This window comes from Haliaeetus albicilla, chromosome 1 (assembly GCF_947461875.1).
Source record: "Haliaeetus albicilla chromosome 1, bHalAlb1.1, whole genome shotgun sequence".
Classification (NCBI taxonomy): Eukaryota; Metazoa; Chordata; class Aves; order Accipitriformes; family Accipitridae; genus Haliaeetus; species Haliaeetus albicilla.
In genome coordinates this window covers 62565008-62581403 of record NC_091483.1, presented here as the reverse complement: position 1 = coordinate 62581403, position 16396 = coordinate 62565008, and the positions used below count along the sequence as shown (strand labels likewise).

At 36.4% G+C, this 16396-nt stretch overlaps 1 protein-coding gene and 1 long non-coding RNA gene across 7 annotated transcripts in view; one reads left to right on the top strand and one right to left on the bottom strand.

The window, feature by feature from the left end:
• The window catches only part of PCDH7 (protocadherin 7), a 299101-nt gene extending 286046 nt beyond the window's left edge, over nucleotides 1-13055 (top strand). For 3 of the 4 annotated variants that reach the window (XM_069792169.1, XM_069792184.1, XM_069792178.1), the window contains one exon: nucleotides 8679-13055. In XM_069792169.1, the coding sequence (XP_069648270.1) occupies nucleotides 8679-9058 (380 nt within the window). In that variant the 3' untranslated portion in view covers nucleotides 9059-13055. The remainder of the gene's footprint in view (nucleotides 1-8678) is intronic. The other variant, XM_069792203.1, reaches the window with a different exon arrangement.
• LOC138686857 (uncharacterized) overlaps nucleotides 1-15986 on the bottom strand; it is a 38924-nt gene extending 22938 nt beyond the window's left edge. The window contains exons 1-4 of one of the 3 annotated variants that reach the window (XR_011326180.1): nucleotides 15531-15978; nucleotides 10524-10610; nucleotides 9605-9773; nucleotides 6321-8303 (exon numbers count right to left, since the gene is read on the bottom strand). This is a non-coding gene — a long non-coding RNA (uncharacterized lncRNA). Of the gene's footprint in view, nucleotides 1-6320; nucleotides 8304-9604; nucleotides 9774-10523; nucleotides 10611-15530 lie in introns of those variants that run through there. The other 2 variants (XR_011326185.1, XR_011326182.1) reach the window with 2 other exon arrangements.
• Nucleotides 15987-16396: the final 410 nt, after the last annotated feature.

The window sequence follows — 16396 nt, the reverse complement described above, 5'->3', positions numbered from 1 at the left end:
TTTAGTGTGAAAAAAAAAAAAAGCCATAGGTCTGTTTTACATATAAATAGTCTTTAAGTCAATTGTGAAATACTGATTCCTTGAAGATCACAGATGCAATACTACAGGGCTGGTACAATCATTAATTTAGGTAGGAAACTTTTTTATGGAATTATTCTGTAATTAGAGGAACAGTTAAAGAATATTGCACCTTAACCTGCTGGAGGCAATTGTGATATAGAAATAACTGTGGAATCTAAGCCAGGAATTTTATTGCTTGGGTAGTATTTCTTTGGTTACATGTCTGAATAATGTTAAATAGCTATATAGTCTGGTATAGTCTGTTTAATTAAATAAACTAAATACATCAAAATATTATATATTCTTTATCTTATTTGACTCTGTTCCTCCCTAAAACAGAGGCAGGTATTATGCAAAGGGAAACAAAACTAAAATTTGTGTAAACACTTGAAATTTACTACTTTACAGAGTCTCTCTTACACCAGTTTCAGGTTTAGTGGACTTCAGAGGCATGATATTTGTTTTGCACCACTACAGGTAGAGGCAGTATTCAATCTTTAACTTTTTGATGAAATTGTAAAATGGAATGGATGTGTTGGGCCTCAGGTAAGAAGATTTTATAAACATTAGGTCATCATGTTGGAACTTGAGAGTGTTTTTCTGGTTTTCTTTTAAAGCATTACTGGCTTTTTGTTTCTGTATTCCTTTGATAAACACCTGTCTTAAATGGTCCTACCATTTGGGGGTTTTTTTTGGTAATACTATTAACATAAAATTTTAAGGAGGTTGTCATTCTAAAATAGACTTTTAGCTGAACCTAAGTCCAACTTCTGAGGTTGATTTATTACTGAATCAGTCAAGAATCTGAACCCACAAACAGTTAAGGATTGGATCAAGGCCAAAATACAGAAATGTTACTAATAATATTAACAGAATTACAGAGGTGAAGGGAACCTTTAGAGGTCATTTAGTGCATCCTTGCTTTCCCAAGGTAGAATTAACCATGTTTATGTTACCCTCAGAAGAGGTTTTTCTAGACATTTGTAAAGCCCTCCCAGTGGTGGAGACTTTATAACCTTCCATCACTACTTTTATCCTCAAAGTTTTTTTTCTAATTTCTAATCTGATTTGTCATTGTTGCAATCAAGCCATTACTTTTGGTGCTTTCCACTATGGGAATGCAAAACAAATTGGTCCCACTCTTGCTTTACTATAGCCTTTTAGCTGCAGGAAAAGAGCTGGTTTTCTCCATCAGCTGCCTTTTCTTCTGGCTAACTCGCTTCCATTCATCTAGCAGGAGCTTTCTTCAAATGTTAAAGAATCAGTTACCTGTTTCTATTTTCTTATAGTATTGCTTTATTTGTTTGTTTTATTTTTACTAGTTTTAGTGATAGAAGACTATATAGCATCTCATGTTTGCTTTAAAAATTCCACTCTGGTCTCTCTTGAAACCAGCTAAGTACTTGGACTTTTGACATACTACAGGAGTGAGTCTTGCTGTTATTAGGAATTGTTTAAGGGGAATTTTTATTTTACCATTTTTCAAGTAAAGTATTGAAAATTCTTACTTTCATTCTATGTCCCTTTTTCCTTGCATAACAAAATAATAAAAAGGTTCAGAATTCATTATTTTATATCCTTCTGTCATACCTCCTCTCACAGAATTAATCATTCAATCAATACACATGTAAGCCTTTCTGTACTCTGAAGTATTTTCTTAAGCACTGAAAAGAATTTTGGAATTGGGCATGACATACATGAAAAGATTCTAGTCCAAAAGCAATTAATATATTCATTACTTCAGTTCACTTGGCATATCTCAAACAGTGGATTTGTGTTTGACTTTATTCAGTAGGACTGTTTTAGAGATGGCATGCACTATCTCTGCAGTACACGATAATGCCACATTCAGAATGACAGCAGTCCAAGCCTTGGGGCACTAAATGCTTCTTGAGATATGTTCAATTGCTGTTTAACTGTATTTAGCCTAAGGTGCAGAGAAAGAAATTGCTGATGCCTTCGAACATGTTTTAGTATTTTAATAGTCTTGGCATGTCAGAATATGCCACAGCACTAACTAACTGGGGTGCAGTTCCTGAATTACTGCAGTTAGGAGGTAGGAATTTCAAAGACAGTACTGCTGTAGCTATGTATCAGTATAGCTTAGCTCCCCCCCCCCAGCTTAAACAGTGATTTTCTACAATATGTACCCTCTCAGCTGTTTCTGCATTATTGTTCTCTGATCATGTAGTCAATACTTGTTATAAGAGCTCTATTGTGTCTCCAGTCACACAGCTCATAAAACAAATAACCATTTAATATAAAAGCTGTGTAAATGGACTCTTGTTTAATTACATAGTCTTGCTGGTTTTTCACTTGAATTTTGAGTGGTCCTCTGAATATAGTATATTTGTGTACAGAGTGTAGGAAAAGGTGGGATGAAAAGTGGCTCATCCAAACCACAGTCTCTATCATTGTATGACAATTCCTATTCGTTTTTCTTTTCTCACAGTAGTCTGGAGCTACTGCACAGGCATTCTTTACAGGTCTTCAATAACTGGAACCATGCAGGGATGTTATGGGCCCATCAATGGGGAAAGGCAGCAAAATCTGCATGTAGTCATCAATTTGTCATAGATACTATTTAGAACTCATCTGCCAGTGACTCCTTAGATGCTGTGGACCAAGCTACATGGTTTACAGAAGTACTGTTGCGCTGCTGTAGTACTGTATGGCTGCTGTGGTCATTTACTCCTCCAAGAGCAGGTCTACAGCTAGGAGGGTTTTCTGGGCAGAGTTCTTTCTGGGAATTTTCAATTACTGTATCTAGACAGGGTGTCAGTATTGCTTTGGAGGGTTTTCCATCTCCAGGGACAAGTGGAACAGAGCTTTTGACTACTTAAGTACAGCTGAAGTCTGTTACCATAGGGTTTGTGTGTCATTTACAAAAGATGAGAAAATGAAAAGATCGTTGCATCTTTCTCCAAATACTGGGTTTCTATAAAATACATTGTACAAGAATGGTTGTTAAAAGATGTGTGGAGCGGAGCCAGAGTGAGTGTGCATCCTTGATTATGTTTCTGCAGTGTGTGTGTACAAAAAAGCACATAACTTGTAACAGGTACTTGTTGACTACTGTGTTCATAATACTTTCCCTGTACTTGATGAAATATTTTGACCTTCAGTAAGGAATGGGAGAAGAGAAAATATTGAAAAATTTCTTGGGTGGAATATTTTGGTTGTTAATTTTTTTGGCTTTAAATTAGATAAAGAACATCATATTTCCCCTCTCCCCACTGCCATGGTAGATGCCTTCCTTTTTTGATAACAAGCAATCCTTCTAGCCCTAAAGCAGCAGTCAGCTACAATCAGCAGAAACACTAGCATATATAAATAACTCCATTCATTTGCATGCTTTTATAGAAAGTTTTATGGAAAACATAAGCTATCACTGTCTCAGAAATTAGCCATAAATGGTTAAAGATTTGTTGGATTAAACATGATAAAAAAATTTTTTTTTAAATTATCAGCTAACTTTGAAAATCAGTGGTGGAAGCTTGTATCAAATGCACTGAGAAAGTAGATTGCGAGACCTTGTAAATTAGTGTTCTTCCATTTTTTTTTTTAAGATGAAGTCTGAGCAGTTGCAAGTGAAATCTGCTTTATAAATATTCACATCTGAAGTCTCCATTTACATATATACCTAAAATCTTGTCTGAATATCTGCATTTTAGGGAGTGGGTTTACAATGGCTTTGTAAATAGTCAAGCAGTACCTAGTTCTGATGTAGAGGCACTTTAAGAGGATATGGTTGAAAGTAACTTAGATGACACCTTCCATTGTAACTACGAAGATAATTTTATGCAAATAAAAGCTTACATTTGAGTAGCCTGTGTATAAACAGTTAAAACCTAACCCCAAATCTACAAATTTCTGTATGACAAGAAATATCATCCCTCCAGGTTCACTTCCTCACTAATTAGCATTGTGATAAAATTTGTTTGTTAATAACTGGCATTTTAACCACCTGAGTCTGTTTCCAGATATGTAACTGTGGTAGAAATCTGTTGTACTCTTCCTTGATGATCTGCCAATTGTGCTGACAAATAATTCTTTGCTGTGTCATATTCCATTAAGTGTGTCAGCTAGCAGTGTGGTCACTACTAAAGTGTTTAACTTTTAAACTGAGAAGTACTTAAAGCATGTCACTTAGAGATAGATATGTCTGGATGTAAATTATGCTAGAGGACAACAGTAACTTTTTTTTTTTCCCCTTCAAATTCAGAGGTTGTTCATAACTCCGTGGGCTAGATAATGTAAAAAGAGGAGCATAAAGTCACTACTCTGCAAAAGAGGGTCAATCTGTTCAGGGAATTAGCAAAAATATAGTTAATTACTTTGTAGCTAAAGTGGTGTGGCAGTTCATTGAAAATGAAGGTTAAGTCTGTTATCTACTGCAGTGTCTAGAAAGTACCCAAGTTTTCCTTAACTGACTAGTTTAGGTACCAGTAATAGTTTAGCCCTGACAGCACTAGGTGTTTTACCCATCTTCTGATATAACACACACACACACATAAAATATTCCCTCCTTCCCTGCACGTCTTCCCCCCACCAAATGCTGAAGTTATGTCCATCTTTTAAACAGAAAAGCAGTTAAAATGCAAAGGGTTTCAAAACAGGTTAGATTAAATGTGTGCTTAAATGCTGTACTGATATCAAACTCAGAACAGATGCAAGAAAGCAATGAAGTAGAAGGCTACATTAACTGTACATGCCAAATATTAATTGAAGGGTATTTTAGAGGAAAGTATATCACACTGGATCTGACAGCCTGAGGGAGATGAGGCTGCTGCTGCTGCTCCATGTCCCCAAGTCCAACCAACAGCAAAGATGAAGATGTATTCCCAGTAGGCACACACACAGAGCACACACATACACCAAATATATACACAGTTGGCTGCAAAGATCACAGACACTCAGAGCGCTCAAAAGAACAGACAGCACCAGTGGCCCCATTCTGTTCCCTTTTCTGGCTGGACAGGATGGAAGTCTGTTAGAGTGGACATGCCTATATATATATATATGCATACGCAGACACACACATGACACATGACAGAGAGCCCATACTCAGGAAAGTGTTAGAAAGGAATTTAATAAAAAGATAGGACAGACAGTGCTGATCAGGCATGGGGCACAACCAGACAAACTTATTAGCCAGCAAATTATTTACATGTGGCTGGCCCTTTTATCCCCGTATCTCTCTATTTTCCCACTCTTCTTCCTCCACAAATCACCTAAACCCCTCCCTTGTCCTCCCTTTGGGTCCTCCCCTAAACACTGCATAATAAGTCCTATGCTATCCCAAACTGCTTTTTGCCCATATCCCATAATGCAGCAATCCCCCTGTTAGACAGAAAGGTGATCTGGAGAACAACTACCAATGACTCATGGTGATGGGTTTCACACCTGGACAATGGGGCTTATGGCTCTGTTAGAATAGCCCTTGGAAGGGCCCAGAGAAGGTGGTTGTTCCTCCCGAGTCCTTGATTTGGCTTCCTGTCTGCCACTGTACACCCCTGTGCTCCTCTGGGCCTTGGCGGATGGACCTTTGATGGGCTGACTTCTATGATGGGTCTGGGAGTAGCCTGTCAGGGTATTATGTGGGCTGGTGTTATTCTGCCAGCGTGTCTCTGAGCTTTTGTGGGTGCGAAGATGAAGTTTATCATATAACCCAACAGGGTGAGTCAGCTGCGTGCATGTCTCAAACTCGTCTTGTTTATTCCCTATGCTACGTACGTTTGCATAGAGGCATTTAAGTTGGGCCCCCGATGAAGCTGACTTACTGGCAGGAGTGTCTGGAGTTCCTTTGTGCTGCTCTTCAGGTGCTCTCCTGCTGACCTGTGATCCCTCTCCAGCATCTATTGCTGGCACTGGCATCCAGCTGGTAGGGGTGGGATGGATTGAGGTTCCCCTCCCCCAGCAACTTTTGTTACTCCATAAAACAGCAGTATAAGGCTGAATTGTACAGCAAGTCCTCATGCTTTACAATAAGAAATTCTAATATTTGTCCAGAATTGAATAGGGGATGCACTACAATGCAAAATGGTAAATTTTCAAGTGCATGATTCAAGGACCACTAGTGAGGGAAGAATTTTTATCAACCCAAGTAATGCTGTCTCATGATTTGTTTGTGCTAAAAAGAAACCATCAGATATAATAAAACATTAACTGTTTCAATCTGGAAAAAAAAGACCCAAACAACAACAACAAAAAAATCCTTTTCAATAAACACATACTCCTATGTTTTAAATAAAGGTTGGACATATTGCCTTGATAAGCATTTGCTAATATTCTGACAGAGTAATAATTGAAATACTAGTAGCAAGCATAATACTAATGGTCATTGTTTGGAAATAAGGTGCTGTTTGAAGAGTTTATTAAGCTTTAGGTGGGAAGGGGATTTTCCCTGTTGTAAAAATATGAAGAGGATTTTTCTGTTTAAAAATCAAAGCACATCAGGTGCAGCTCAGCAGTTAATTATGCTTCTTACATTTAGGGAGTGCCAGAATAATACCAGATTTAGCTGATAAACAGAGAATTTTCCTGCTACAGTCCCGATCTTCTGTCTACATCTCCAGAACACAGTCATCTGAAAACTGATAGACTGATAACTGTCCATAGTCTTTGCCTTATTAATTGAAAAAATATGGAAATTGTGGCTGAGTCTAAGTGCAAAAGCCTTAAAAAGTACAACTGGGGGGGGGGGGGAATAAAGAAATCACTCAGTTCTCTCCTCCCAGCCTTACACATCTCAGCTACAGAGTTACTCTGTTAGCTAAACATCAGTGCTGTTTTCCTCATTAAAATCACTGATGTATTGACATATGAAATATTATACAGTACTCACAATGCATACAGGAGATTCCATAAAAATATTGACAATTGTTAATAATAAATAATATGCATATTCTTTAAAATACTGCAGCAAATTACTAATTAAATGAATGTTTAAATGCATGAAAAAATCAGGACAGGATGAACATAAATCTGACTTTCAAGAGCTTTCACAATTCTATCAGGATTAAATCCGCAGATGCTGAAATGAGATGTGCTTGCTCTGCAAGCACCTGTTGTAAATATTTTAAATTAAAAACGTTTATTCTGGAAGAGGAAAAGGATTTTTAGGTTTTTGTTGGGTTTTGTTTGCTTGTTTGTTTTGTTTTTTAACCTCAGCAATGGTCTTTTTTATGAATTCATAAAAATTTCACAGTTGGAATTGTCATTGTTTGAGAAGGTCATCTGGCAGCCAAAATCAGAGAAAAAAATATGCAAAATAGAAGTAACAAAATGAAGGCTGAATAGGCCTTTGAAAGATATTTTGTAATGCATGGGTTATTACTGGTAAAATTACTGTTCACATGAATTCGAGTGTTGCAGTGGGAAGGTAGAAAGTTGCCACAGCCCATATGAAGTACCTGACTACGTTTCTATGTTGAAGCTTTTTGCTCCTTTTTACGATAATTGATTTTTTATAAAAGAAACGTAAAAGTTTCATCAAATAAGTGATATCATATAAGAGTCATATTAAAAAAACCAAAAAAATTTACATATTGATTTTTGTTCTTTGTCAACTTCAGTTGTTTGACTATCATGTTGCTACTTTGTAGGCAGCTCCAGTTATTTTTTGTAGACCATAAAGTACAGTATAACTGAACAAAAGCAAGGTTTCAGAATCTTATCCAGTGCTTAAAACAGTTAAGGTAGTTTTTTAATTCAGTTGTAATGCAAGTATCAAAATAGGAGTATTAAAAACTACCTGTGTTTTTATCAGGTAGGAGTCAATCCTGCAGTCCCCTGAACTTTGTTAGTTTTCAGTGAAAGCTCGTACAAGTACTGTAGCTAGAAATCTTAGACACAGTGATCTGGAAGAGAGCACCTTCTAACACAACAAGTCACACATAAAACATTAGTGCATCTATTCAGGCAGCACTCAGATTCTCCCTGTCCCTCCACACACACACAACACACGCAGAACAGCTTTATCCTTTCATGTTAGATTTAAGTTTATAACCAATAGCAGGGTGGTTGTATGCTCTGACTCATCATTGATCGTACAATTCATGTAACATATTGTGTACTAACAATGAATGCCCAATCCTGAGAAATACAAGCAGAGGTTTACTTTGTGCAAATTGAGTCCCATTTTCAGTAACAGAGCTGCTCACTTGCAGGGCATCAAGCATGTTCATAAGTGTTTGCAGGGCGCAGGGCCTCAGGTTCCTTTCACATAAATTCACAGCATTCTTTAAAAAAAATTCAAAGAAAGGTATTTTTAATAATTTCAAGAAAATTGGCAATACGGAATTAAGTGCTTGGTTGACTCTTTTAGACATCAAAATTCATTCAGTACCTAGTGCCAAATGCTTTTGAGATTGATTTACAAGCACAGGAAGTGGCTTAATAGTCTTATTTTTCAGTTCTTGAGGTTGAGGATAACTGTACAGACACGCTTGTTGCCTATGGGCACATGCAATGTAAAAAAGCTATTACTGCGGAACTTACTGCAACATTCTTGCCAAGACCTTTAAAAATACCTTTTGTGAATTTAAGATTCTCAGTTTCACTGTAAGTCATTACAATATTATTCATTTGTAATGACAACTCTATTTTACTTTCAGATTCAAGGCCTCTACCAGATGTAGCCCTCACAGGGAAGTGTACCCGCGAGTGTGATGAATATGGCCACTCGGACTCCTGCTGGATGCCAGTTCGCACTTCTCCTGAAAGAAAGCAGAAGAGCCAGCCAAAACTCTCCACTTTCATGCCTGTCGATGAACGGGGCAGTCAGGAAAAGCTGGCCAATGGAGAAGCCTCCCTCATGGGTGATCGCAACAGAAACCTCCTTAACAAAAAGTTGACCTCATCCTATGAGACCTTCAGCACGGCTAGTTTCAGCAAAAACGAAGAAGGCAATCCAGAGGATATCCCCCTTACGCAGACAGGGGAATACAAGCCATCTCCTGTCAATACTCTAACTAGAAGAGAAGTTTACCTGTAGGCTAAAAAGCAGCAACAAATTTCTTTCATATTCTAAGAAAGAAAAAGGGGCAAAAGTCTTAAAAGCAAAAGAATTTTAACAAAAAATAATACGAAATAAACAAAAAAAAGGGGGCCACCAAAGAGACAAAAGATCTGCCTGCCACTTCTGCCTCCATAGCAGGCATTTAATTATACTGTCTGCCTGACTATACTGTACAATGTAGAAAACGTTGTTACTTGCATGTCTAATTCCCCCTCACTGATTTTTATTTTCCTAAATCTATGGTTGCAAATTCCTCCCATAGTAACGAGCTTGATTAAGAAGAACACAACACACTGTTGTTTCCCCTCTGCAGAAGCATGAGTTAATCCACTCATTTTGTTTGATTGTCATCTGGCTTGTTGAGGATAACAGGTCAGGGAAAATGTATTCAAAACATATCATCTGAATATTGCTGATCCCCACCAGAGACAATCCTTCAGAAACCATACAGATATAGAGATAAATATAAAGGAATAATCATTAATAGGCACTTTGTGAAGACCACAGCTTTAATATTCTCACCTCTCATCTGAGGCTGGAAGCAACAGAAATACGTTCAGCCTGAGACTGCAGTCAAAAACGTGGCATACTTTCCTAAGATTCATGAACTGTGGTTCTGTTTTATCCATAGAACAAACATGTTCTTGCTGTGTCTCTTTCTCTCCTTCTCTCTCGTTCTCTGTAATGATTACTTCAATGTAAACACAATTAGTAACACATATATAGTAGGATAGTAATGATAAACTGTTGAAATCATTATTTTGGGCAAGACTAACATCCAGATGGGAAGATCGTAATAACAAAAAGGCCAAAGATCACGCAATGGATCAGGGGAACTGCTAAGTATTGGGGCTTGGCATAGAAAACTAATATTTTCACAAATACACACATGTACTCATAACACACCTTCCGTTACATTTTGCACAGCAGCACAGTTCACAAGCCCAGATGACATAATTTTTTTTTTCCCCAGCGCGGTTGGTTCAGTTAAATGCCCAAAGGAACTGATGTGGGTTTTTTGTAATGACATGGTAAGTTGCAGCAGATGCTGCATATAATATGCTGCATATGCCATGCTGCATATGCCAGTTCCAGGGAATTTTTTAAATCAAAATTTAAAAACTGGTAGTAATAATAAAAGGCTACATTAATGAGAATGCTTGGTGGGATGGAAAGTGGACAATGGGATGATGCAGTGACAAGAGAATATTGCAAGTCAAATACAAACCCTTCTTTTCAGAGTGCAAGGAATGACTGCTAAGTCTTTTGTCATCAGTGTTGCAGATTACCAATTGCTTCAATTATGTCAAAGATATAATGAAGGTTTTCTTGAAACACAAGTGCATTAAAACCAAGAGAAGTGCAATACTAAATGATGTCAAGACTCAGAACATTTAGGCTAGGTAGAAAATAGTCTGATAAACAGTGGTATGATACTCACTTAGCAGGTCAAGATGAGTCAAAAGGAGTCCAAGCTACTGTGATATGCAAGAGCTCTGGGCTGTAACGATTCTCACAGTGAGTGCTTCTTGAAAGGAAGAGGAAATGAAACAGGTTTTTGTGCAATAAAAGCAACAAAACGTGCAGAACTTCAACCAGTTGCTTTGTAGCTGAAGTAGTAATAACAACAGACTGAGCTCAGACATTCAGACAAAAGCGACAATCGAACTACATAGCAAGGACAGCTCGAGGAGGGGGAAAGCATTCAAATCCCTGGCTATTTAACCTGGCATTAAGGCATGGCTAGATGGCTTTCTAGTATACTGTAGTCACAATGTAGCTTTGGGTAGTTTCTTGCTTTGAAGAATTGCATAGAAATAACCTTAAACAGCCTAAAGTAGAGGTTGGTAAATCAATACAACTCATCACATTTCTTTTTTGAATTCACTTTTCCATATAGTGGGATGTGCCATTATTGGCCATTTTGTTCTCCTCTCTCGAGTTTACTGTCTTCAAGTAACATTAGTTTGTGTATAGCAGTTATGATGAATGGGCACATTTTAGAAAGAAAATATTCAAATCAAAGATTAATAATGATTGAACATTTTTATTTAAATAACATGGAGAGATGCAAACTGCTACTTTGTTATGAGACTGCATACAGCAGTTACTGCTTTGTATAATCTGTAAGTACCTGTTTAAAAATGCTTCTAAAAATGCTTATGTAATGTATACACATTTTTCTTGCACGTTTCAACAGGATACACAATTGCATAACACAAATGTTCAACAGAATTTCCTTTAATAAGATTTTATTTAATATTACACACAAAAAAATAAATTAGGTAGCTTGGTTCCATATATTCTTAGACCCTTTTTCTACAAGGCTAATAATACAGGTCATAGAAGACCTTCAGATTAAATGGATCAGCAGTCACTCACCAATTTTTGCACCACATAAGACAGTCATTAAATACTTTACTTGTGTGCATCTCCTTAGATCTAAAATGGGTGTGAAAGAATTTTTTAAAAATTCTATCTACTGTAAGTATTCACAGTAATTCTAGTGGAACTAGCCACTATTAATATGCTGATTACTCTTCTGACCTGGCATGACACACAAATATATTTTGTGTTTGTATTTTTCCTCTTTATTTGAAATAGGTTAAATCTGGTGCCACTCCATAAATAGAGTGCTTTTGTATAAAATAAACAAATAAAACTATAAAAAATAATTAGGGTGAATGCAAAATATGCAACTGTGCCTTTTATACCTATTATTATGGTAAAGTGGTAGTTGGGTTTGGACACTGAGGGATAAGGGGCTATTCCCAACTTTTTTGAACCTGTATATTTACCTGTGTTTATTTTCTGAGAAATTATAAATAATATATTTAAAAACAAGCCTTTTGCCAAACTCAGTTAATGGACCAGTCTTAAGCATTATTAACACAAGGCTGTGGTTTAGTAGCTCTTGAGGATTTTTTTTATTACTATTTGTGTGGGGTTTGGGGTTGTTTTAATTTGTTTTTAATTCTGCTGCCTGGAAAACTATGATCAGTCTATATTATAGTTATTTAGCAAAATGTCACCAGTTCACATTGCCAGGAAAATCGACAATTAATTTCTTTTAATTGCTTTTAGCCGTCATCACATTTCAGTTGTACAGTATAGAAATCATCCTTTTATTTCCTTCCATGGGAAACTCAAATGAGCTTTGCATGTATTTTACATTAGGGCACCTTTATAGATTGATGCGTTATATATTAACTTATATGTATTAGAAAATTCAATAGCTTTGGTCTAAAATCTAATGCTCATTCTGGATCTCAGATCCACTATGTTTATTCAATATGGTTTCTGACTGGCCTGCTGCCTGAGTTTCAGGAAAAAAAGTTAAACGTTATTTTTATGCGGGGGAAGAACTTAAATGGGATTGAAATGATTGGCTGAAAGGCTACCCTAGGAAGTTGTCAAGCAGGAAAACAAAGAATATGGATAAAGACGTTGCCATAAATCCAGCCATCACCAAACACTTGTAAGGAATTTGAACAATGAAATATTTTTCTTTTTGTTTCATTGGTGATAAATATACAGTGTTTCCTTAAGGAATGAAGCAGATGAAATAGCAATAGAAATGAAAGTCCATTAGTTAAGTTGTATTACAGACTGAAGAGCATAAACATGAGGAGGAAGACAACATTCACCAGCTACCTGGGGTATGCTTTCAGACAACTTTTTCCTAAATTTTAAAGCACTTGCATTCAGTGTGGTACGATCTGTTTGTAATATTAATCATTGACTATTGTTCTGCAACTTGGATGTTGATAGTGAAGCAGAGAACAATTTATCATTGTTTATTATGAGTCACTATGCACGCAACTATGCTAAACATGGCAAAATGTATTAAACGCTAGTCCACCTCTATTTATGAAATATTTACATAATTTAATTTGCTTTTGTACAGTTTTATGTAAATAAATTGCTTGTCATTTTTGTCTCTGCAAATTAAAATATAACATGTTCAACTGGTTGCCCATTTGCCAGTGTACTTTCTCTGAAAGACTATTCCACTTTTACTGGATTAAAATCACATGCTAGTTTGCATATTTAACCTATATTTTGCATGGCAAAGATGAAACTGCCTTTGTAACTGGCCACATCTTCAGCTGCTGATGTAGCTGAGGTTTTACCTGTCTACAGAGTAAAATTCAGCAGAGGTTATTGTCACTCAGGACAGCATACAGCTATTTTTGTGGTAGAAATAACGTACTTGTAATGATAGCAATTGTTTCCAATTACTGTTCAAAAGGGCTTCTTATTAAGGTGTGTTTAAGACCTTCATATTAAGGGGAATAATAAGTCTTAAGTAAAAGCTCAGGTATTTCCATTATGGAATGGCAATTTTCTAATTATCAGCGAGGTTGTTATTTTTTCCAAGAAATTTAGAAATATTAACAAATCCTAAAATGTCAGTGAAGCATCTATGCTGAAAAGAACACCACAATTAATGTAACATTTCAGAGCAAAATTTAAAAAAAACCCAAAACCAAACCCCTCCAGTTCTTTCTAGCTGTGAATCAAATTATCCATCTCAGCATAACTGCAGATCAAGAGCAAACCCTCCTCAAGACGGAACATCTAAGAAGCAGAAAGAGTTTATTCCTTAGCTCTCTGGATCACAGTGCTTTTTTTGTTTGTTTTAAAAAAAGAGGTTCCAGAACAGCCATTAAGTTGGGATTTGCATCAGTTGTAATATGTGAAAAATATGTTTGTGGGGAGAGGGACTGAAAGTTAAAACTCACCCTCCTCCGTGATGTTTTCTATAAAATACAGTATTGCTACAAAGACTTTGCAAATCATTGTGTACAGTTTCCCGCTGAACACCACAGAAAGCGCTGTTTCTATCTTTTTGACCTTAGTTACAGATTAGGCTTTGATTTTTGTGAATATGGGCTGGCCAGAACTTTTTTTCTTTTTTTTTTTTAAATAAACTTTACATTGCAAATTTCTTTCTCTGACTGTGCTTTCAGTTAACATTGCCTCGTCTTCTCTAATGAATGTGTCAAGGAAGATTCTGCCTTCCATAAGCAGAGGTCTGAATCTGCATGCCTATGGAGAGAATTCAACCCACCAGCTGACCCCAGTTCTCCCACATCACACTTGAATGAGCTACCCCTCAACCTCTTTCAGCAGTAGCAGTATTTTAATGAGTAACTTCAATCAAGCTTTCATGTTTATTTTATACTAGATGTAGTATGCAAGGCATGACCTTATGTTTGTTTATTTTGTCTTTTATCTGCATTCTTCTTGTTTACCAGCTGCATCCAGGAAGGTGATTACAGGAAGATAAAATAAATTTCCTGAACCACACAGAGTGGTAAGAGAGGATAATATAAACTGGTGAAAGCTAACAATTTATGCTCCCCTTTAACCCTGGCTTCATTTCTCCCTCCTGCACTGCATCAAAATGTAATCTTATGCAGAGACTGAAATTAATAAATGTGACCTAGGCAGAAATAATTTCATGTCTTTATTGAGCCTCCTGAGGGGAGTGTATAGAAGATGCTTAATAGTTCATAAATGTGCAAATCATCTAGCTTATGCAAAAGAAGAAAGCAACACCGAAGTTGGACAAGAATACTTAGTATATTGCTTAGTGAAATGGTAGGATTCCAGTCAGTGGGTTCATACAGCTATTTCTTCTAAAGCAAGTATGGCTGATTTAAAGACTTAGATATACTTACCAAGAAACCAGGAAAAAAAAATGTAAAATACCTATTCTGTAGTGGTGTGGAATAGCCTCTGGGAGAAGAGGGAACAAAGAACAGCAAATAAGTATAATGTAATTGGCACAGAAAATGTTAGAAATAAATTCCTTTAGGACTTTCAAACTGATTTAAGGATCCTAAAATAGGGAGATATTACTGCATAATTTGTAGCTATCTACAGTATGGTACTGTAATTTCTAAGAAAGGATTCTTGCTAATTATAAGGCATGTGATTCTATTTAAGGTGGTGTTTTTAAAGATTTAATTAATGGTTAAAAATATTTATATCTTAGTATTCCTTCTTTGTAAGCTTACTAAAGCAAATTTCAGCAGGCTTCTACAGCATTCACTGTAGGAGAAGGCAAGTTTGGAAAGATCAAGATAGCCAAGATAGAGTTTTCATATTTCTATTCTATTTTCAGCAATGCAACCAACTTCTTCATGTTTACACTATAATAATGAATAAAGGAAAAAAAAAAAGAAAAAGAAAAAAGAAATAAAATCTAGACCTTCCAGCTATCACGGCTTTCCAGAATATTGCAGAGGTAAGAAAGTAGCATAAAAGCAGGTTTAGTATACAACGTTTACTCCTCCTTTGGTAAATTTTACAGCAAACTCAGTGGAGAAAGCAACTTAAACAAGAATGAATCACTGAGTTTTTCCCAATCCTGTGGAGAGTCAGAGAAGGAAGAATAGACTAGAGCAAGAGGAAAAAAATTGCTGTCTCTATTACTTACCTCTCATGGATTTCGAGCACCTACAGAAAATCCCATGAATGGAATCTCTAATACTGGAGTCTATCTTTTCCCCACACAAGTGTACACCTCCACTTCTTCCAAAAGAACTTGCAGGTTTTATAACTTGTACTGAGTCTAGTTGGGATAAGCCATCTTCCTGATGCTTTTTCTTCTTTTATAGTAACTGTATTACGTGATTCCAGAATGAAGCTGATTCTAACTGAGGTGAAATTATAGTGGTAGTATTCTGTTCTAAGTTAGTTGAATATGTATTTGATAATATATCACTTAATGTGGCAGGGTATGGTGATCAGAGTTAGAAAACAGGGTAACTACCAAACTTGCTTCAGTTTCTCTCTAGCCTCCTATCTCACATAAGTTGCTAGAACAAAAGTCAGAGCATTTTTTTTAATCTTAGTTCGTCTCCTTTTTCTGACAGTTCCTGGAATCAGCTTGGCACCTACTTAGCTTTTGCCACCTTGTTCTGAACTAGAAGAGAGCCCCAGAACAATAGGTGATTTCATATTCTTTTTCAGTCTGACCTCTGAGCATCTGACAGGCATCATGTTGCCACCCTTATCTTTAGGAGCGTGAAATCATGGTAGACTCTCTCACACATAATTCTAAATATGACTTTGAATATTAAAAGGGTCCTTATAGGTGGTAGAACAAGATGTATGCCTTGAATTTAGAATAATCTGGTGCTATGCTGATAAAAAAAATTTTAAAAATCCTGAATTACAGAAAGGATTGAAAAGCTGCTGGGTATGATAAAGAACAAACCACATGCTGGGTACAACCCTATAATAACAAGCAGTGCATTTCTTCTTGCTCTAATCTGTGCCTTATGTAGAGATAAAAGGAAA